The sequence below is a fragment of the Mollisia scopiformis genome (assembly GCF_001500285.1).
Source record: "Mollisia scopiformis unplaced genomic scaffold LY89scaffold_12, whole genome shotgun sequence".
In the NCBI taxonomy this organism is placed as follows: Eukaryota; Fungi; Ascomycota; class Leotiomycetes; order Helotiales; family Mollisiaceae; genus Mollisia; species Mollisia scopiformis.
Window position 1 is genome coordinate 256,815 of NW_017263592.1, and position 21,785 is coordinate 278,599.

A 21,785-nucleotide genomic window follows, 5' to 3' on the forward strand; every position below is an offset into this window, starting at 1 on the left:
GGTGCAAATATACTCAATAATATCTCTAACCTCCTGTTCCTTGAGGGATTCTCTGGGTCTCCCTGTGCGTGTAGGGCGCGCTCTTTCAGGCACATCGTATAGTAGGATCTTCCTAACTGTGCTGTCTCCTAGGTGGTAGTAGCCCTGGAGCTGTTGCAGGCCTATTTTAGCGAATTTAAAGAGCCGGCGTATGCCCTCTTTGTGCTTAGCTCTGATCTCTGCACCTAGGAGACGTGGAGACATAGGTGGAGTGGTAAAAGGATCCATAATGGTGGAGTTGTTGATAGTTTAGTCCTAATGTGAAGAGTTTTAATTTCGAGGTTCTACAGCCTGAACGCACGGACTTTTGTCCCCATGTTCGTTAGGCACCAATGCCTGTAGCGAGCCACTAATACCGAGGTTGCGGCAACCAATGTCTGCGCCGTAACTGATATCACGTACAGCAGAACGTCAAACCGCCTCACTGTGACTTAATTGCCGTTCCACGAAAGGCGCAGATGTTGTTTTGTGTATTACCCTCACATTAAATGAAGGCTTATCGAATCTATTTTGTTGGTACTGGTATACGGAAGGCATGGCATCTGACACAACCACCCTGAAGTCCTTGACAAGTGGCAGTTCAAATGGCACGAGCTGCTGATATATCGCTGATCGACTTGATATAATGAAACAACTTTCGTAGGGCGGTCTTGTAGCCGTACAAACTGCGAACGATATATCTCAGTTGACACAAAGAACCAGCGTCAACCCCTACTTCATTTCAACGACCACATGCTCAACTTGAGATACATCATCACTGTTTTCCACGCCTTTCGCAACACAGGCCCGATAATCATTACCGCATTGAAGTACAGATCTTGGTCGATTGCTGTAAATGTGGTCCACGGCAGACGGTCTCTACCAGCGAAATGGTATCAGGGACAGGAAATCGATGCCTCACACTTTCGAGGCTTTGAAAGAGAACAGTATCAAATGATCTTGATTGTCTGTCTCTCCCACTGTCCGACCTTGAAATTAAGGTCATCCCCGTGACGACGTCGATTGGTAAAAACGCCAACTCTTTTGTAGTCTGAAGAGCCATCCCGAGCATGCGTCAAGAGGAGTCCTCGCTCCCCCTCGTCGTCGTGCAAATTTGTGAGAGCTAAGCACCACAGATCTTTTGACAGTTCTGAAACATTACTGCTCGAGGCACTCTCCTTATGCATCAGATCGATTTTGGGATCCTTTGCCCATTCCTTAGTTGCCATATCTGTCAAGCTGAACTCTGAATACGGTCTCCCGTGATCAGACGCGGGAGTCAATGATAGACGAACTTGTCTGAGTGGACCTCTAGCCAAGATCCAGCCATCTTTGATACCCCCAAATTCGCTTTCACCACTTGGGACTGCCACACACTCTAGTATCTCGGTCAAATCACCTTTCGATGTTTGGTCGCTGAGCTTGACTTTATTTGCAGCAGGTTTTCTTGTGGGTCGCATATTAACTTCGGCATCAAGAGATGCCCATGACCAGGATGGCGCACGATAGACGCTGGATGCCGAGAATTGGCTTCCACTCCATGTTATAGTGTACCAGAGAAGACTGGCAAGTAAATCTGATTTCCACAACCCGGCAACATATTCATCGCTGGTTGTTTTGCTACACAATCTCGCCAAACCAGAGACTGCAGGCAGCTTGTCGCTCGCGACAGTTATAGATCTAGACGAATAGTCTCGCACGATATCACACCACTCGAGGGAAGTGATCGCTCTAATTTTAGAAAGTCTCCAGAATCTTTCATCAGACCCATTTGGTGCTTTGCAATAATCAACTTGTTCGGCAACTTTCTCCCTCCTTCGACAGGTCTGGCATTCCCAGGTTATATCGTCAGCTTTATACGTGAGCAAGCGGGTAGATAGAAGTCTTTCCTGAAGAGCCCACCCACGTCTTGATAGTGGGTCGTTGGGAAAGGGACTCCAGTACCCAAAGCCTGCTGGTTCTTCTAGAAATGGATGAATGAAAAAAGACCCCGAATCATCAGGAAGTATACTTGATTTGAAAGGCAATTTGAGTGGTGCGGTGTGTGCATCATAGGATCTTCGGTCTGCAAGAAACCCCTGAGATACATCAGAAGCCGACGCTGCTGCTATGACCAGTGACGCACTGCCATAAATACTGGACATTCGAGAGGATTCCCTTCGCCAATCCTGTTGAGCCTCGAGACTCGAACCTTGGAGAATACATAAAGCATCAACCCAAAGATAGCGGACACCCAATTGGCGCGTCACGGTGACTGCGTCTTTGATTGTTGCAGGAAATTGGCTTAGCGGCAATGAGGTTTTATATCGTGCTATGTTCGAAGGAGTCGTAACCAGTTGTTGAGATGATCCCCAACAATAGCTTAATGCAAAGTATTCGAGTGCAGACTCTGAAGCTCGATTTGGTGACGAAGCCAGCGCACCGTTGTCCAGCTCAATCAGAAAGGGCTCAGCAGATCCATCGATAGGACCAACATCAATCAGTCTTCTAGGGAAGAAATCCCTCGCTGGGGTCTTGCAAAGTGTATGGTTTGAGTCACAGTCTCGTAGCCATTCCTTGATGAGGGCAAAAGCAACATCGCTGCTGGCTGATTTCCAAGGCTGTCTGTGGCCGAAGAACTTTGATGCAGGGTCATCTATCAGTCATGAAGCAGTTAGCAAATTGTAGCTTCGCAAGAGCAACCACCGCGCACATAGTTGAGACTGACCATTGAAAGTGCAGATACGGAGAAAAATTAAATATTCCGGCTTCCTTGTATACCCGTCCAAAGCGCAATCATCAACTGTCCCAAGTCTAACAACGATACTTCTCATAAGATCATTTGTCCCCTGTGCCAGCTTCTGCAAAATTCCATTGGGTTCTAAAAAGAGCCTCAATTGTTTCCCGTCCCATTCTGGGCTAGGATCAAATCCTTCGAGGGTAGGAATTTGGTAATTGTAATTTTGGGCTAAGATGCTGTAGAGATTTTTGCAGAGGGTAACCATTAGGATTTTTAGCCTCGTTCTGAAGTGCGCCGACTTGGTGGTGACGAAAGCCTTGTGCGGAATCAAGCTCATCCAATGATATTTTCTGGCATACCTGACATAGAGAGTCCACACCATGATAATCTATCGACTGTGGGGTCATATTGGAGCGCTTTGTGCAAAAAGAACTTTCAGGACATCGTTTTGACAGCTGCGCTGAATTGGGTCAGGTCAAGGCAACTAGGCTGTGGCGCAGCATAGTGGCGTTGAAATACTGCCACGAGTCAACCTTGCGGTACCTCTCTCAGCATTCATAATGGAAAAACGACTCGCGGCCATGGGAAAGTATGCCCTGGCTTTACAAGTAGTTGGCTCAAATTCAATGCCATGTTGACAGTTCAACGGCTCGTCCTTCGATGTTTGCGTGCTTTCTGTTCGAGCCGTGTAAGATTTGGTATTCGGGAGTGGATGGGCGAGAAAGAGCCTTGCACAAGAATCCAATTGCGAGAAGAGGTCTTGATGTCTTTGCTCATTCAGTCAAAGAATTTTATTATCTAAAAGAGTATTTAAATACCATGAATATTTTTATACATGAGCTGGTCACGTGTAAATATTGCTCCTTGCCGAGCATCATGTCTTCTGTCCCGAGACATATAATTGTATTCCGACAGCCAATTTAAGGGCTATGAGCAGTTAGAGCTGATCCAAATAGTCGATATTCATGTTCACACCAGTGGGCTTGCGATGTCTCAGTGGACTCAGCCGACCATTTTCAATATTGGCCTCAGCCCCAGCCACGTCCGAACCCGGTCATCTTCGAGCATAACCACCAAAAGTGCCCTTCAAGTATATATTCTTGGCAATACCAAGCTAGAATCAGTGAAAGCATTGGGGTTGCTCAAAATGTCTTCACTTGATGATATTCTGAACGATAATGCGGCCTTTTCAGTTCAAAATGCTCAGGCAAGTCAAGCATCACTGGTTCGAGGCTGGTACTGATTATCTGCTACACAGGCTCATCTCACGATATTACGTATGTTCTGCGCTGTTTATGAGAAGCTCGGGAGTTCCCCCGCGGTAGCAACAAGTTGGACTTCTCAGGACGCGGATGCCAGGATCGACACATTTCTCAGAATTGCGACCTACAGATATACATTGTACCTTGATTTGTTGGTGTCTGTGACAGAAAAGGCCAAAGAAACTTGGCCTCTGCCACCATGGTAAGTCTCCAGATCAACACGACAACAGGGCAGAAGCTAATTGCTAAGGGACGTTGCCATTGTGATGCATACCCATCTTCTTGCACCAAAGAAGTTCTCTGATGACATTACTTCGAATCCAAGATACAGTACTCTTGCTAGCCTTATCGATTTCCCTCTCATGCGACTATTGGACAAAATTCGACGTCTGGATCGCGATAAACAAGTCAGATTGAACGTGGGACAATGGCACCGAAAATTCCCTCACTTTCCATATGATCTCATTACTGTGGGAAGCTCTGGCCCAATCTTTCCTCCTCACCTGAGTCTTTCACGCAATTACGATCCTAGCACTTTCTCATTTCCAGCATCATCAACTTCCATATTCAGCTTCGACTTGCCACAAGCTGTGAAACGCCAGATGGTATTTGCGCAGAAGATCACATCAGTCTTCCCTTGGGATCCAGTTCCAGAAGAGGTCCTACTCGACTCTCAATTTCGATACGGTCGATTCCTAAATTTGTTTCGGTTGAATACACTACAACAATTAGTGCCAACGATGAATATCGACTTATTCTGGCATACTCATCAACTCTCTGCATCGCGCTACTTACCATGGTGTGTGCAGCACTTGGGACAGTACCTGAATCATGACGACAGTATAGACGACGTCGAATTATCTCCTAGCTTAGATGAGACGTCCGCGGCTTGGAAGGCCCATTACAACGAGGACTACTTGTCCCCTCCACCTCAGCCCAGATCCGAAGAAGCACCACCTCCATACCCTCAACAAGTCGACCCTTTTCTGACTCCAGCGACTAGCCCTAACATCGGGGGCCAGTTTTCTCGCGCGTCACTCAACGAAGCACAGCTCAATCTCTGGACATACGATGTAGAGCGGCAACGCGAGCACGAGACGTACACTCTCAAACATCACCGCCTTCAAGCCGAGCTCGCCGCTGTCAATCGAGACATAGCGAATCGCCGTGCCCAACCTATCGGTCCCAGTCGCATCGTTCGCAGCGTCTTTCGTGTTGCCATCGATGGTGTCACACACAGTGAATCTGCCAAAGCACACCGACTGAAACTGGTGAAGAAAATGAACGATGAAATAGCTTGGTACGCCGAGCTGCGCAAAAAGTGGCGTCACACTCGTTGGCCTCTTCTTGTGGCTGCTCGCGGTTGGGGTGATCCTAACTTGACGTCTGGTGCATATTCACGGCCTTCTCAAGGGACGAGAGATCTACCTTTCGCTATTTATGGTGCTACTTGGTATGATAATAAGCCATTGGGATATCATGACTATCCAAATTTGGCCAGAGATGCTGAGAATGGGATTGTGGGAGGTGGTCTTGGGGCTGATGGAGGGATGTGTGGGGGAAAGTTTGATGGAGGGAATTGTGCGGCTATACTCTATCGTCGGCCAGCGGGAACTAGTAGTTCGGGAGGAGGCTGTGGAGGCGGTGGTGGTGGATGTGGAGGAGGCGGAGGAGGCTGCGGTGGGGGTGGTTAATATGTGATACTAGCGTCAAGTGCTCCACTAACGAGTTTCCTTTGTCCTATCTCCTCATTATTGCAAATAGCCGGTTGTAATAGATTGAAACACTTATTGATTAATTAATCCATGGTCACATATATGTCTTCAAAACGCACAGGAGTGTTTGAAACATGTATATAAATATGAAAAAGAAGTATCTACAAATCCACAGCTGAAAGACCGAGAAGAAGTTGTAGTCTTGATGAGAAGGTAATGTATATGTACACTGAAACCACACTTTCCTCCCGAGAACACTATAGAACATGAAGAAGTGCTTTTTGCTCTAAATGAGTCAAAGCAATCATGACTCAGTAACATCAGAACCATAGATACAATATGTTCCATCGTTGCCAGAACCATTCTCAACAGGCTCTTCGTCATTGTCATCTGTGCCAGTGTAAGTAACACAGACATCGCTGACATCAGTCAAGGCTGAATTCGTGATGGTAGCGCTATCGCCATAGTTGCTGTTAATACCAGCAAGTTCACTTCCATCGGTCGCCTGGAATGATTTAGCACGGGCCTACATGAGGATCTTGTGCACTTACAGTGATACCGTCCATGATGACATGACGTTCGTACATCGTGTCACAGTTTCCACAAGATCTGTACAGCTTTCCGAAAGTCTCCACAGTGAAGTCGGAAATGGACAGTGTTCCTCCACCGTTGTGCTGCATAACCTTATCTTCAGCCCCAAAAGCACCACCTCCAACGATTTTCGTAGTCTCTCCCGCATCCTGGTTTTTGATCGTGAAGGCATCTTCGCAGACAGCAGACCACCAAACATTCGTGAGTGTACAAGCCCCTTGACAATGGACCCCTTCGATTTGGTTGGGTCCGATGATGACGTTGGAGAGTGAGCCGCCATTCTCAATTTGGAAGACTGCATCAGAATCACCACCTTCGGATTGGCCGGTGCAAGAAACTCCACGATCGTACATAACCATTCCCCCATCGAACGAGTCACCAGCAGCGATAGTCTGGACGGCACTGAGAGCGGAGGTCCCGGATGAAGCAGGTAAAGATCCATTGGAGGAGCCTGAGCTACCAGTTGAGGATGCTTTGGTTGTGGTAGCCGCAGCTTCAGCAGAATTGATCTTAGAAGACGCAGATTCAGTCGCGGTCGGGCTGCTAGTGGAATCACCCGTGACCTTGGCTTTGCTACCGGAGCTGTCTGTGGCTGTAGCTTCGATTTCTTTCGTGGTGGTTGTCTTTGAGGACTTTTTGGTGTTGGTTGTCTTGGATGTGGCCGCTTTACCACCTCCTTGGAAGTTTCCAAAGTCAGATAAGGTGGAATTGTGTTCGAAGCCAGGAGCGAGGTCGCAATCTCGTTCCGTGTTGGTTGGAGCAGCGTTCACTCCGAGAGCAAGTGCCAAAATGGCGATTTGAACTATGGAAGTCTTCATCTCGAAATCGGTCAAAAGTAAAGAAAGCCAAGTAAGTGATGTGGTTGAAAAGAACACAATTGCCAGCAATGTGATTTTATCTTCGCAAAGCCAGGCGTGGTATGAAGAGATCGAGAATCCGAAGCGATTGAAGAAGAAGCCAGCTTGTTGTGGTTGAAGACCATATTTGTAGACAAGTCTCATTCCCCTTTTCAATCTCTGCAGAACGTTGTCGTCGTCGCCTTCCCCATAGTTTAGTTTAACAGTAATGAAGAATTATTTAGTAGAAACATGAGAGGGAATCGCCAAGATACCAAGACAGAAAGATGATCCGTCGTGAAACAAAACAACAAATGCCAAGCGCGCCAAATGCCAAGCGCGCCAAGCGCCTGTGACCTGACCGGTGGGTCATCTTTTCATTCAAGGTTGATAAGGCTTGGAGAAGAGGTTGTGGAGGCGGCCGTATTGAATATGGGACCCAAGGAATACTTTTGGAGACTGCCAAGGGCCTAGCCACATGCACATTCGGATGTCTCGTCCCATCTATTGAGGTGAAAACAAAACGTGCAAGGATATACGCAAAACCGTACCGCGAGCAAATCGCTGAACTGACGAGACCCTATCCTACACTTAAGCTGAGGTGAATGTTGCTCCGATCATTGGAGAAATGTGTCATGAGGCCATCCCATTAATCTCTCACCAAAAGTCCAACGCACTTCTTAATCAGAATAGACAAGCAGTAACAGGTGGACTTATAAGGCATTGCAGAAATCAGCGCATGTGAAGAATGATTTCAGAGGATGCCTTGCAACAGCGTCTTCACTGCTTCCCTGGCAAAACCTGTAATTGAGGTTGTGGAAAATGAATGCAATCATACCTCACACTTGTGAGTCCGGTAGTATTGCTTATGTTGTCCCAAGGTGTGTCAAGTCAGAAGAAGGGAAAAGAGAAGTTGAAATTGCATCTAGATCAGAAAAGGCTAGAATAGTCACGTGGTTTGAAAGAACCGATCATCACACTCTCCCAAGGTCGCAAAACCATGGGCCTGGATAATACTAACAGAAAAAAGCATAGTATCCGCCCGAACGTGTTTTGTATCAACAAGTGATTTATGGAGCTGTACCTATATCTTTCTGGAATATAACACGTGGTTCTAGCCTTGGGATGTCAGCCTTGCCCTTCTGCAGCCTCGCGAACCTCAAAATAAATTTCCTTCCCTCTCCTTCCCCACCATCCAACCTATAACACGATGTGTACAGCCACGACTTGCGATTTCACCCAAATCTCACTTCAACATGCCGACCTTCGCCCTCCCTCTCGCATCCTCAACCAGAACCACACACGCACAATCGCACTCCTCCCGCGTCCGATTCTCTAACCTCCCCACACGAAAACGCAAACGCCCCGTACCTACATCGCCGGAGAACTCCTCTCCGGAAGTATCGCAAGATGAAGACGATAGCGAAAACATCGGACTACTACCTGCGAGCACAAATCCGCTGAGTTTGACGCCCGCAGAAATCGCACAATATAGATTGGCGGGGCTACGGTTGGACGAAGAAATACCTTCAGTGAAATCATTCCCACATAGAGGGCTGCCCAAGAGGTATGATTTGAAGCTAGATAGTGGTTCCAAACCTTTGAAAGATAGGAAGGGAAAGGGAAAAGCTGTGGAAGAGGATACGGACCACAATGTGGAGATCCAAAAGAGCGAGGAAGAGGATCCAAGGCAAGGAGTTAGTCGGGGCTCTCAGCTTAGGGTACGGCATCTTGGAGTTTTGACAACAATGCTTCAAAGATGTCTGATGGAAGGCGATATCGAGCGAGCGAAACGCGCATGGGCTATGCTTATCCGGGGACAGTTTGGTGGGAAGCCTGTCGATCTGCGACAAAGTGGATATTGGGGTATTGGAGCTGAGCTACTCATGAGGAGTATGGTCAAGCCTAGCAGCCGTCCAAGTTACGATTCTGACAGCGAAGAGGAGGACCAGGCGGAGAGGAACGGAACACGAGATGGATGGAGATGGGGCTCAAAGGAGGGGTTGGAGAAGATGAAAGACTACTATGAGAGGCTGATTTTGCAGCATCCATACAAGAGGCATTTTCATGGAAGTGTGAATGCGTTGGATTTCTGGCCGGCTATGATCGGCTGCGAAATTTATGGCATACAAGCAGAGCAGAAGGACAGTTCTTGGAAGCTCGAGAAAGAGGAAGAGAATGATGATGGCGGAGAAAGGAGTGACAGCCAAAGTGATGGCAGTGAAGAGGACGAGGACCTTTTCGATCCGACTGACAGTGGATTTGCCGCGGATCAGCGAAGAAAGGACCGAAGACTGAAAAGAAGGGCCTACAGAAGATGGGCCCAGAGGGAAGAGATTCGACAGACAGCCTTGGCTGCCGCAGAGAGGATTGCTGCTCGACTCGACGATCTCATGGAGACACCACCTTTCTCGGATAGCCAAAATCTATTGAGACTGAGAGGCATGCTGGGACTTTATATTGGAGACCTCAGCGTGCCAGACCAGCCGATTGATGACGAGGGCGATGAGGCCGAGGACAAATCGAGTCTTAGAAGTCAACGGCTTTCCCAAGGAGGTAATACTGCTAGGTACTCCTTCCGACAGAGAATGAACGACCATGAACGTGGCAAGAAGAGACAAGCAGAGGAACAGGCGAATGCTCAAAGACTCTTCTCCAGAATTGAAAAAGGTGGTGGGTCTCTCAAGGACATCAAATATCTGGCACTGGGGGAAGACAAGGAGCGAATGCTCGATGTCGAAGAATAAGTTTTCTTTTCATCTGATTTTGAGCGAAGATACCCATCACTATTTCAATATATCAATTTTTCCTTCTTGGATTGTCATTATCATTTCAATCATCCTCATCCACGTTCTTAAAGACAATTGGTTCGGAAGTCTAAATTTAAACAGCTATCGGCACACTGTTCCCCACCGCGGTCATCGTCCCTTTCTGTGCTTGCTCAGCTTTATGCGCTGCTGCACGCCCATAGCTTTCTTTGTAGCTACCTCCCACACAATCTGCTACTGTGACGGGAGGGTATTTGGGATTTTGGCCTTCCGCGCAGCAATTTGGCAGGCAATTGATGACATAATCCGGATTTCCAGAGAAAAAGACTGGGATTGAGTAGCGTTCCTTTCCAGATTTATTGATCACACGATGTAGGTTGGAGATGTATCGATCATTCGACCTGTGCCCCCATGAGCGATGAACAGCAATTGCAGAATTAGAGAAGTTTCTTACCATCGCATAAACATATTCCCCAAATTCACGACGTAAGCCCCCTTCGTTGGGACCACCTATATCAATTGTTAGCGGCTTCTTCTGTGCTCCTTATTTTCTCTTCACTGTCATCCTAGTGCAGAACTTACATCAAGCCAACTCTTCGTTTCCTTCTCCCACACTTGCAAACCATCAACTTCCTCCTGCAATAGCAAGGTCACAGCACCAAAATCAGTATGAGCCCCAATCCCTCTCGACAACTTCTCATCACTATCCTTTTCTTGGGGTGGATAATGCAGCAGCCGCATAGTCGCTACTGCTCCATCTGTAAATTCGTTAAACCAGTCCTCTTCCAGATCCAAAGTCAAGGCCAGGACTTTCAAGATATCCTTGGCAAGAGAAACGACATGGTTGTAATACGCTGTTGTTGTGTCTCTGAACTCTTCCAGGGACAGCGGGGATGGTGATAACGTGGATGGCCACACGTTAGGTCCCGAGTTTAATTTCTTCTCGATGAAATATGGATGCGTGGTTGGAAGGTCTTCGCCAATGTAGAATCCCTCCTTCAGTTCAGGCGAGGTCCCGACTTCCAGCATTTGAGAGCGGAGGAGTTCATAGCCTCGATTCCAAGTGTTCAGATCTGATCTCCTGTCAGTTTTGGCTGCTGAGTGACAGTAAATCTAATTACCTTTATTCACTTTGCTCTTCTCTTCGAGAGATAAGTCGAAAAACGCTTTCGAACAGTCGAAGATTTTGGTTTGAAGCTCGGCCGGGACTTGGTGCCCTACTATCTGGAAGAAGCCATTGTGGAGACAGCAGTCTTTTACCTTCCTGACCAATTCTGCTTTTGCAGCTACGTCGTTGCTGTAAAAAGCTGGGAGTGGTGTTAGCTGAAGGTGTGATGTGAACAGCAAGAAAGGTAGAGGCTCACGTGAGAAGTCAAGGATTGGAGGCGCCGACATATCTTTCTTGCTTTGATTTCTATCAGAAAAATGGACGGTGGATTAACTGCTGTTCTTTGAATTTCGTCCAGAATATCGTGTTCAAGTTATTGTAAGTGGTATGCTCAGGCGAATGTTTCCGAGGTGGCCAGCAATACTTCATATCAAATAAACTATAGATGCATCCTCGACAAACTATAGATTTCCGGTATCTCACACGAATCACTGTATCGATCTCCTTGCACAAGTCTGTCCCGGTCCAGAAGTGTGCTGATAAAGAAGAGTGGGGGAAGTGATATTGTCTTGGTGGCAAAAGATAAGGCTTCGGGCTCTCGGCATCACAAAAGTGGCATGAGATTATTTCGAGTATTTCCAAAGTGGGATGTCTTCTTCGAATTCAAAGCTATGTGTGAACTGGGGGGGCTATAAAGATAATCCTCAGCTAATGTAGCAGTCCGCCACCATACAAGCCATTCGTCGACTGGTAGAGCACAATTGTTCTGCGGGGCAGTACGAATTGAAATGTAATCAACAATATGATATCTGAAGAACCAAAAAGGGGCTTCCTCCTGGATGCCCTTGCAGCACACCCACGACACTCCCAAATAATCCTCGATACCAAAGACACCTACAAGACATCTTCCTCGGCATCGATGCCCTCCCAAATTGCACGCTCCTCAACACTAAAATCTCCCACCTGTAGGCGACAGAGCGGGCTGCTGACGCAGTAGACCCATGCTGACTGCAAACAAGTGCAAGAAGCCACGCATTCGAGGTTGGTCCAAGATCCTGACTTGCCTCCGAAATCAGGGTACATCTCAGCCCGAATGTATTGTAACATCTCGAGGTCATGGTTGGACTCCCGCAATCCAGATACCATGTCCGTGATTTATCATCGTTGATCTCGTCGACATCGCGACGAGATGCATCAAGGTTGGTCGGTGCTGTGAAGGCTGATGGGAGGAGAGCGAGGCAGATAATGGCAAACTTTGAAGGTTAAATTAATGAGCTACCACATACTGAGAAATTCTTGACTTACTGAAAGCTTCATCGTAAGATTCAATATTTTTGAAATTCAGCAGTTCTAGGACTCTAAGCTGAAGGGCGAGTGCATCGACACTTGAGGGTTGAATATTAGATGAGTGGAAGTTGCTGAGAGGTCTTTTTCAGTATATCTTTAGACACGGCTAGCTGGCTTATTTATGGTCTTCCTACAACCCCAATACCACATGTTGGCTTGTACCATCCATCAAAAAGCTACCAACGAACACGAAAGCCTCGACTCCATTGTGGAAAGCTTCATCTACAATGCATGAGTAGGCTCTAATTCAATCGACAGGTCTTGCTTGTGAGGTGTGGTGAGACGACAACGTTGAGAACACAAGTGAGGCACAAATAATTTCAAGCATATGCAACAATCACAACACCTAGACTATCTCCAACATTGCTCAACTTCGCTTCATCATTTATATGAGGCTGACCTGAAACCATTTTGTCTGGCGGCTCGAACATCTTCCTCCACCCACTTGGTCGTTATGTGAACTTGGGCAAAAGTATGGTGAGATGACGATTCTTCTTTTTTCAAATAACTAATTTAATGTACGACCTGTAAGGAGTACATTGACATCTGCTTGCTCAACGTACATGAAAGATTCGCAGCCGATGCTGAAGAGAGACATACAAGTTTCAGGCTGAAAGTTGCAGATATTGCTTTCCCAGCAAGACACCCGATGGGTTTGTGCGAGATGAAACAACTATATTCCCATACGTCTGATAGAGACTAATAATTCGAAGCAGTGCATTATGCGTGTCATTCAAGTTTCTTACCAACATCACAAATCCAAGCGAAATCGCGCTGCTTTTCCGAAGTCTCGCATCCCAATCCGGTCACCAGCGAGAACCAACGCATTTAAGCCTAAACCATCATCAGCTTTCAACAGTATTTTACCAACTTTTAATATAGTCATACGAGGTTTGTCAATTTTATGGCCGCCAACGTGTAATGCTCTTAAATTGCAGCGATATTACTAGGAGTAGTGAGACTGGAGGGGTGAAGCTCGCTAAGCTGCCAGGGGCTCGCTTAAGAGTAAGATTTGTACCTCGTACTCCACAGTCCAACTACTTAGTGCATCCGACATAGCTGAGGTGATTAATAAGCATTCTCCTCAGAGTTTGGCATGATTGTTCAAGAAAAAGAAACTATAATTAGGTCCAAGACAATTCTCGATGCGGTTGTAAAGTGAATGTACGCTATCTGTACGGAGTAATCGAAAACCGGTACCAAACCAGTTATCAATCGATTATAACTTTTGACAAGCTGTCAAACACATGCGATATGCAACAAGAAGTCCGTATGCAGATCCACAATCCAAGCCTCAAAAGCAGATGCATTTGAAGCGCACATCATGTGACCTGCACAGTTCAACTTATCTGATGGAGAGTTGAATGATGTTTTCTTACCGTACTCCATCGATTGGATAATTTAAGTGCAATGTGCCTTCTGATGGCAGAGGAAAAGACAAGCTCGACTTTCAATTCCATAGCTGAGGCACTCCACGTGACTATGAAGATACCATGTACCTACTAGGTAGGTATTTGTCTGGAGCTTTTGCTTTTCCAGAGACAAACACAATTAAGACCATGGAAAAATCCAAACTCGTAGGAGATTGCAGTGATAATTGAGAAGAAGTGACCTGGTAAAAGACGAATGCACTGTGAATCGTGCTCGTGCGACAGTCGAAAGTTCGAAACAGCAGTGGATTGTGTTCGAAATCTCTCGACTCAAATCACTTAGCTTTATAATGCGAGATGAGTGAAGTAGGCCAAAAGAAGAAAATAAATAACGTTTTCAGGCCTTGAAGATATATGCCAAGAGATTAAGGAATTGGCCAATCAATCAGAGACAGAAATAGCAAAGCAGCATGATATGTTGTTGCTGAGCGACTGAAATTTTTCTGTATTTGTAACCAATCTCTATGACTTCACAAGGAAAGCATCCAGAACTTCAATTGGAAAGGAACATTTGTCAAAGGCGTGTTACTAATCCTCGGGACCCCGCGCACGTCATCGTTAAAGCCGAAAAGGGTTATTGCCGACCACATGCCACTTCCATATTTAAGAGCCAGACCATTAAAGAACCGAAGAAAGAGCAAGTCCTTCTGTCTACATAAATCTTGTTACATAGAGCATGAACACAGTTTCCAGACAACTTGCCAGCAGATTATCAAGAGCGACTACCAAAATATCCCGCACACAGCTGCCCCGCACCTCACAACGATTCATACATTCGCAACAACCAACAATGACTACCGCTACGTTCAAGTACATTGACCAGTCTTCCTATGAAGGAAAGCCATGGGGCAAAGTCGATGGACCGGGCACGTCCTTCACCCTGAAAGATTATCAACGAGATGTTACCTCTCTCCGAGGCGCCGAGTCCCAGTACTCCACCGAGAACAGCGGCTTCGCAGTATACAACCACCCTGCTGAAGAGGAGCTCTTCACAAACGAGTCTGCGATCCGAAATGGCTACTATGCGGAAGTGGAAGCAATGCTACGAGCCCGCCTACCCGGCAAAGTGAAGAAGGTGGTGATATTCGACCACACGATCAGACGACGAGACAAGAACTCTCCCCGACAGCCAGTCCAGCAAGTACATGTCGACCAAACACCAGGCGCTGCTGCTGCGAGAGTAAGACGACATTTGCCTGCAGAAGAAGCCGAGGAGCTGTTGAAGGGCAGATATGCAATCATCAATGTATGGCGACCCATCGAGAACGCTGCTACGGATTTTCCACTCGCGGTTATTGATTGGCGTTCTACCTCTGCCTCGGACTTCATTGCTGTGGACCTGATGTATCCTACTCGGACAGATGCAGATGATGATGATCGAGGAAAGGAGAAGTTGCCGGATGAGAAGACATTACAGAGCTTGGAGGGATATCAGGCTAAGGGAGAGACTTTCGCTGTTGCGCCGAAGGAGGGACACAAGTTCTATTATGTGAAGGATATGCGACCTGAAGAGGTTATGCTGTTGAAGTGTTATGATAGTGCAGGTGAAGGAGAGCCGTTGGGCAAAAAGGGGCTGGCGGTCAGGACACCTCATACCGCATTCTTCGATCCGGCAACCCCGGAAAGTGCTCCAGGTAGACAGAGTATCGAGGTCAGATGCTTGGTGTTTTACGAATGAGATGGTAGATGCTATAGGCATGGAGTAGAATTAAATTAGCGTGCTGTATAATAATGAGTGCATATCAATATTCGAGAGATTGAAAGTCCAGATGAGAGAAGGTGGTATATGGATGTGCATGTGTTGACTGGGCAGTTGAAGCTTCTAGGATTGATTATCCACCAGGTATTTAGGTCTGTTCCTGCATCCTGCAAGAGAGTTATCCTTCAACCAATCGCGACGGACAAGATGAGAAAGTGAAAGTGGGTTGAGGTAGAAACACTGCGAAGGCATGGCACAAGACTAAAAAGCCCTCTCCAACTAACCATTCTTACCCGATAAACAAAGGTCCGAGACCAGGGCATCGGAATTAGGGCCGCTCAATTGAATCTATGGAACAGCTAGACCCCTAACCTTATCATGAAGTTGAACTGACAACCCCCATTTTTGCCCTTATCAACCAACGAACCCCATCCTTGATGCAACCCCAACTCTTCTACAAGGGCAATCACTTCCGTGTCTGAACCACTAAGTACTTGTTGGGAAACAAGGTTATTGCGATAAGACCAATCCGAAAAGGGGTGGCTTTTATGGTTCATTGGCTGGAGAAGATGATAGGGCTTGTGATGGATTTGAAATGTCTGTGGTTCTGGGAGATATATATAGCAGTTTGGGTCGCTGCAGATTTCTTGATACTTGGCGTGGCCAGCTTTGGTATTGTCGATCTTGTAGAGAAAGTGCTTTTGTAGCGAAGCTTTGGTATCAGAGCAGGTCATAATGGCGGATCTTGAGAAGGTGGGGTCGAAGTCTGAGAGGAAAATCAACACCACCGCAGATGTTGAGCAGTCTTCATTCGTGACAGTTGATCCTGCTGCCGAGAAATCTTATGGTGAGCATTCTTACTTCCGTTCTCTAGACGAAGCTAATCGAAGCAGTCCGAAAGCTAGATTTTAGATTGCTCCCCTTCCTGTCGTTGATGTACTTTTGCAATTCCTTGGATCGCGGAAATATCAGCAACGCCGAAACAGATGGACTGTCCAAGGACCTGCACTTTGTTGGACAGGAATACTCCTTGCTTCTGTTGCTGTTCTATATTCCGAATGGTTTCTTGGATCTTCCATTGAATCTACTCACGAAGCGCTTCTCTGGTAAATGGGTCTTGTCGAGTTTGTGTTTGGCTTGGGGTGTGATAGCCACGTTGCAAGCTGTGGCGAAGAACTTTGCTGGGATGTTGGTCTTAAGATTGATCATTGGGTAAGTTTGTGGTGGATGCTCGTGAAGATCAAGGACAGGCTGACATGGTAGGGTATCAGCTCACTCGAAGCGGGGTTCTTTGCTGGGACGGTCTTCTATCTCAGTCTTTTCTACACCAGAAATGAACTTGCCTTCAGAATTGCCTTGTACTTTGGGTCAGCTATCGTGGCTGCTGCCTTCAGTGGGCTTTTGGCTTTCGGTGTTTTCCAGATCAAGTCCTCGCTATTCGGCTGGCAGTATCTATTTATCAGTGAGTTCATGCCTCTCAATGCTAGCATTTCGGATTCGCTGACCTATTTCTACTTCAAGTCGAAGGAAATCTCACCATTCTCGTCGGACTCTTCGCATTCTATTGGCTTCCAGCAACTCCATCTCAATGTCGCTGGTTCACAGAGGAACAACACGTGGCTGCCCGTGTGAGAATGCTCAGAGACGGATCTAAAAATGTTGACGAGAAGTTCAATCTCCGAGAAGCAATGGGAGCCTTCAAGGGATGGAAGATGGGTCTCTACGCCATCATCTCCTTCACCTACGCTATGGGTTACACGACAACTTCGACATTCTTGCCTCAGATTGTCGGTCGACTCGGATTTGATACTGTCAAGACCAATCTGTGGACCGTGGCCCCGAACTGTGTTGGCGTCGTGATTCTGCTGTGTGTGACGAAAAGCAGTGATTACTTCCGAGAACGCACATTCCATCTTGTCTTCGCCATGTCATTGACATTGGTGGGCTTGATTATCTTGGCGAGTATCGATGTCTTGGCCCACAAAGCAGTGGCATACTTCGCGATGTTCTTGATGGCTGGAGGAGCTTACATCCCTTCCTGCATCGTCCACACGTGGCACAATTCTAATTCTCTTGGTGAGAATCAACGCGCTGCAGTCACGGGTGTATTCGTAGGTCTCGGTAACCTTTCAGGAATTGTCTCAAGTGGTACGTCAAGCCACGGATGTTTGTCTCTTCCAAAGCTAACAGACTCAGCAACCTTTCGCACGACATATGCTCCCAAGTACCTGCCAACACTAATTGCTACCGCAATATCATTGGGTATCTGTATTTGCTGCACTTTGATTCTTGGTCTGTGGATGAAAGCAGATAACAGGAGAAGAAATAAAGAGCAGGGTGTGAAACTGGGACCCGGAGACGTGGACACTGAAGGTCTGACGGAAGGAGAAAAGAGTCGGGAGTGGCGATGGAGTGCATGAGTGAAATTTAGGCTTCAACGGCTGTTACAGAAATAAGGTGAATGTGAGAAATTGTATTGCCGAGTCAGCAACTTTGCAATCTTGAGTTCAATCTCCATTTTGTATACTGGAGATTGGAATTAGCTGATCCTGACTGAATATCATACATCGGCATCGCTGATCGTAGCTTGTAATCCATCGAAAACAGAAGATGTCCAACATTAAAACATATTTAAAGGATTAAAGCATACACAAGCTGCCACAGCCATTCAATACTTCAACGAACTCTCGAAGCTTAGATAGAACACGCTCATACTGTCGATTTTCCGGACAGGAGAATTTGCAGATTGTTGAATGACAGCAGGCCATAGAGACAAGCTCTTCATTCAGTAATGCAATTCATGTAGATGCTTTCTTGACCAGCTGAAGATATTTCAAAGACTAGCCCTCCTCAGGTAGAGGTGAGCGAAAGTTACTATGGAACCATACAATTTATCTTCCTCAAAGAAGCTGTATAATGTATCAAGATGTGCTCCCCTTTCAACAAAACACTCCGAAATCTCCCAGAAGCTGTTTCTCTTGGGGCTTAAGCGCTTTTACTAGCTGGTTGTTCGTATGCCCTGGTAAAGCAACCTTGGCTAATTTGGCTAGCTAGCACATCATTGCGGCGTGATCTCATCCATTATGTGGCGTCCCTAAGAATAGAACACTTCCAATTCACTGGACCGTGGAGTGATACAAAATAGATCTCTCATGCGCCAAAGCAAGCATTTGTTTTCATGTCAGCTCCAAAATCCGCTGCGAGACAAAACAAGGTGTACAAGCTTACCCTTTTAAAGACCAAGGCCCCAAGGCTATGACACACGAATATTAAAAGGTTTTTCTATTGCCTTACCAGATCTGCAGACTTTCAGATCTGCCCGAAGACCCTGCGCGAATGTTATGATATTTCCCACAGACTTAGTCCCCAAATCTCAGAATCGTATTCCCAGGACATTATTCGAAGCTGTGGGATCTCCTGCGGTAGGAACTCTCGTGGCCAATTGTTATTTGATTCGTGTCCCTCCATGTTTCGTCGTAGGGTCCGTTCAATCCATGGATAGTAACTAGATCGATGGTCTGACAATCTTGCAGTGAAATAAAACATCCCGAACGTTTCTAGAAATTCGATAGCCTAATGTTTATCTGAAAGAAAGGGAATCCGATACCTTTGCTGACGATTCTTGAGTTGTTTCTAGGCGCGGAAGCAACGCCAGAGCCTTGCCCTGTAGCCCGAGAAGCTCCCACTTCAGATTGCTTATTTCCAATTCTCAGGCAGACCTGATCAATTAACCCTGAATTTATGTTCTTTCTAGGGTCTTCGTTGCGTTGCTAGGCTGGTTGATAGCGAACGCTAAGTTAGAGTTTCGAAGTCCAGTTGTTGCTAATATACTCGTCGCTGATGTGGTGTTTGCTGATGATGACGATGATCTCTTTGTGGCGCTAAAGACAAAAGCTTAAATATGTTGCTCGATGCTGTTGTTAACAACTATTATCGATTTCAAGCTGCAACAGCCATGCACACTAGCCTTTACTTATAGCTATCTGAAGATATGTGATGTGATATAAAGAGGTAACGGCTATACTTCGGCCTCTCCTCTCCGCAGAAACGTTATCTCGTCCCGCTCGGTGATGGAGTCTCTACGCTAAATCGGCATTACACGTTGCTATGTCAAACATGGTGCTTCGCTTATTTTAGCTTCTTGCCGGATGCTCTATATCTATCCCTTCCACCTTCCACCTTCCGCCATTTGCATCAAACAGACAAAGCACCGCATTCAGTCTCTCCAACGATCGATCCATTGTAACTTGTTGTATCCAGTCTTGCTACAATGAGGTCCGAACTTGAGCAACTTGATCTTCAGCCAACATTTGCGCAGCTCCAGCAACAATTGACTGCGTTGTAAGTTTCCCTTTTCAAGAGTTTCAAAGAATTGTTTAGTCTAATATCCCTTTTTACTAGCAACCACAACATGACAGCCTGTATTGTCAATGCCTCCCTCCGGAACGATACCGATGAGCTAGCACCACTAGTCAACCCACAAACAAATGCACCAGTTATGAATTTCCCTGTCAACTCTGCGGCACTCAGTGGCCTTTCTTGTAAGCTATCTGCCAGCTCAGACATTCGTACCGCTAAATTATGTTTCGTTAGGGCCACAAAAGAGAGCAATTGGTATCAGCCTTGCCATGAACGACCCTGGTGTAAACCCGAACGCAGCTGCGAAATCGACTTTCTTTACACAACTACGTGTCAAAATAGGCCTGCGACCACGTCCAGCATAATCACACACGAAGGCATAATAACAACAGTGCACTTTTGTTTCGCAAGGCTGCATGATGAACCGTTGCTAGCGAGCGCGTAAATGTATACGTTAGGGATACACAATGGTGCTGTACTACAAGGAAGGGCAGATTAACTGGCGTTCCTGTAAGAAAAGTTTGGGGAAGGAGACAATAAAAGGAGTCACATTTCTACGCAGCGGAGTAATATCAGGCCTCCAAATGCAAGTGGGAGCAAGGCCATTGATCAAAGATGGAGGATTTTACGTTTACCGCTGTATTCTCAATTCCACGGCCTACTAGTAGAGAAATTCAAGAATCCTTTCAATCGTTTTAGAGAACCTTTAGGCCCCAGTTAGCGCTCTAGGTCCGGCTCATCGCTTTCTATTACTTTCTGGCCATTCGTCTTCTTGCTGCGGAACCAGACTCCGCACATGCGCGACTATTAACGTGGGGATGTAACTCGCATGTAACGGAGATGTTTAATGCTATCTCCCACGAAAAGTTTTCACAATAGGGCCGCAATTTTATGATCGCGCTGCAACACGTACACAAGGAAGACGTAGGTTTGTCCTGCCCTCCAAGTTAATAGTGTTAGATCTGAGTTGATACTTTGTAGTCTTATAGACTGTTGATTTTGGTGGCACGTAGTTTGGGAGGACTTAAAGTGGTAAGGATTGCCTTATGAAAATCTCACATATAGTAGTACCTTACTCATATAAATATATATATATATAGGCACTCGCCAGCTCACGAGGCTCAAAGAATCGACCTTAGTACTTGCCAGCCTATTAATCAACGGTTGGCATAAATTTGAGGGATGCCGTAGGATAGAAGCAGCGCTGCAGATTGGGGTCTACTGCTGCCGAGTAATCTTTGCGAAACTCGCTCTTCGGGGTCGTAATGTCGCTATATTAAAAGGTCTACTCCTTGTATGAGACCGTTGGTATGACTGGCGAGGCTGGTCTTATTCGGATTTGTCCTGGTCCTTTAACTTAGCTAATAATTTCCCAGGTCGTCCCAAGAAGATATACTATTAGCGAACACGTGCGAGAAACGGTCATTCGTATCGATAATAACCATAATGAAATTTACAAATTGACAGGCCCACGACATCATAGGTACGTCGCTGCTTGAGGGCACTTGAGGACTATGTTGGGCTGGTTAATCTAGGAGCAGAGTTATGCTAACGGTTTCTCGAAAAAGGTAAATTACTTTGAATGTACAGGTGATATTCTACTCTCACCTCTTATCTCCTTTCCGCGTCAGCGTCTTCATTTATGTTGTGGTCCTTTTACATGGACTCTCGGTTTTCCTCCGACCGTATATGATCCCCAGTACAGGCATAAAGTCCAGCCAAGAGATAGCCTATTTAATCAGGAGTGAGGTCATCCCAGTACGTACATATTAATATCAAGGAGGTCAGGGTTGCTATTGTTTGAACGTCTCTCTGTTCGCTTATTTTTATGCGATTCAAGAGCTCCGGTATTACCTGTTCTATTCTCCCTTCTCCCGGTATCAGACAAGCGTTACATTCACATATATCAATCTGGCCTCCGCGGTAAGTGTCA

General features: G+C 46.3%; 8 protein-coding genes across 8 annotated transcripts; 5 read left to right on the forward strand and 3 right to left on the reverse strand.

Moving 5' to 3' along the window:
• Positions 1–553: 553 nt before the first annotated feature.
• LY89DRAFT_782037 (HET-domain-containing protein) lies at positions 554–3,165 on the reverse strand. The gene is made up of 2 exons (XM_018222541.1): positions 2,726–3,165; positions 554–2,653 (listed from the first exon to the last, which is right to left on the reverse strand). Exons 1-2 carry the CDS (start codon positions 3,117–3,119, stop codon positions 969–971), a joined length of 2,079 nt encoding a protein of 692 aa, XP_018071117.1. The 5' UTR covers positions 3,120–3,165; the 3' UTR covers positions 554–968.
• Positions 3,166–3,884: 719 nt separating this feature from the next.
• On the forward strand, positions 3,885–5,693 carry LY89DRAFT_782038 (uncharacterized protein; the record flags this gene model as incomplete). Its single annotated transcript, XM_018222542.1, has 3 exons — positions 3,885–3,962; positions 3,996–4,201; positions 4,250–5,693. The coding sequence occupies 3 exons, from the start codon at positions 3,885–3,887 to the stop codon at positions 5,691–5,693; spliced, it is 1,728 nt and encodes a 575-aa protein (XP_018071118.1).
• Positions 5,694–6,018: 325 nt separating this feature from the next.
• LY89DRAFT_567489 (pectate lyase) lies at positions 6,019–6,754 on the reverse strand (the record flags this gene model as incomplete). The annotated part of the gene is made up of 2 exons (XM_018208556.2): positions 6,019–6,219; positions 6,266–6,754. Coding segments are annotated over 2 exons (690 nt in total), but the record flags the coding sequence as incomplete, so codon positions are not given.
• Positions 6,755–8,397: 1,643 nt separating this feature from the next.
• Positions 8,398–9,804, forward strand: LY89DRAFT_551569 (uncharacterized protein; the record flags this gene model as incomplete). The annotated part of the gene is made up of 1 exon (XM_018208309.1): positions 8,398–9,804. A coding segment is annotated over one exon (1,407 nt), but the record flags the coding sequence as incomplete, so codon positions are not given.
• A 152-nt stretch (positions 9,805–9,956) lies between these two features.
• On the reverse strand, positions 9,957–11,551 carry LY89DRAFT_684822 (Clavaminate synthase-like protein). The gene is made up of 5 exons (XM_018214961.1): positions 11,274–11,551; positions 11,031–11,216; positions 10,492–10,982; positions 10,364–10,419; positions 9,957–10,310 (listed from the first exon to the last, which is right to left on the reverse strand). The coding sequence occupies exons 1-5, from the start codon at positions 11,302–11,304 to the stop codon at positions 10,025–10,027; spliced, it is 1,050 nt and encodes a 349-aa protein (XP_018071121.1). The 5' UTR covers positions 11,305–11,551; the 3' UTR covers positions 9,957–10,024.
• Positions 11,552–14,389: 2,838 nt separating this feature from the next.
• Positions 14,390–15,709, forward strand: LY89DRAFT_684823 (uncharacterized protein). The gene has a single exon (XM_018214962.1). The coding sequence runs from the start codon at positions 14,471–14,473 to the stop codon at positions 15,470–15,472; it is 1,002 nt and encodes a 333-aa protein (XP_018071122.1). The 5' UTR covers positions 14,390–14,470; the 3' UTR covers positions 15,473–15,709.
• A 323-nt stretch (positions 15,710–16,032) lies between these two features.
• Positions 16,033–17,961, forward strand: LY89DRAFT_645675 (major facilitator superfamily transporter). The gene is made up of 5 exons (XM_018211892.1): positions 16,033–16,340; positions 16,387–16,705; positions 16,765–16,955; positions 17,015–17,641; positions 17,690–17,961. The coding sequence occupies exons 1-5, from the start codon at positions 16,229–16,231 to the stop codon at positions 17,911–17,913; spliced, it is 1,473 nt and encodes a 490-aa protein (XP_018071123.1). The 5' UTR covers positions 16,033–16,228; the 3' UTR covers positions 17,914–17,961.
• Positions 17,962–19,719: 1,758 nt separating this feature from the next.
• On the forward strand, positions 19,720–20,357 carry LY89DRAFT_718530 (uncharacterized protein). Its single transcript, XM_018218420.1, has 3 exons — positions 19,720–19,834; positions 19,895–20,034; positions 20,087–20,357. Exons 1-3 carry the CDS (start codon positions 19,764–19,766, stop codon positions 20,215–20,217), a joined length of 342 nt encoding a protein of 113 aa, XP_018071124.1. The 5' UTR covers positions 19,720–19,763; the 3' UTR covers positions 20,218–20,357.
• The last annotated feature ends 1,428 nt before the right edge of the window (positions 20,358–21,785 follow it).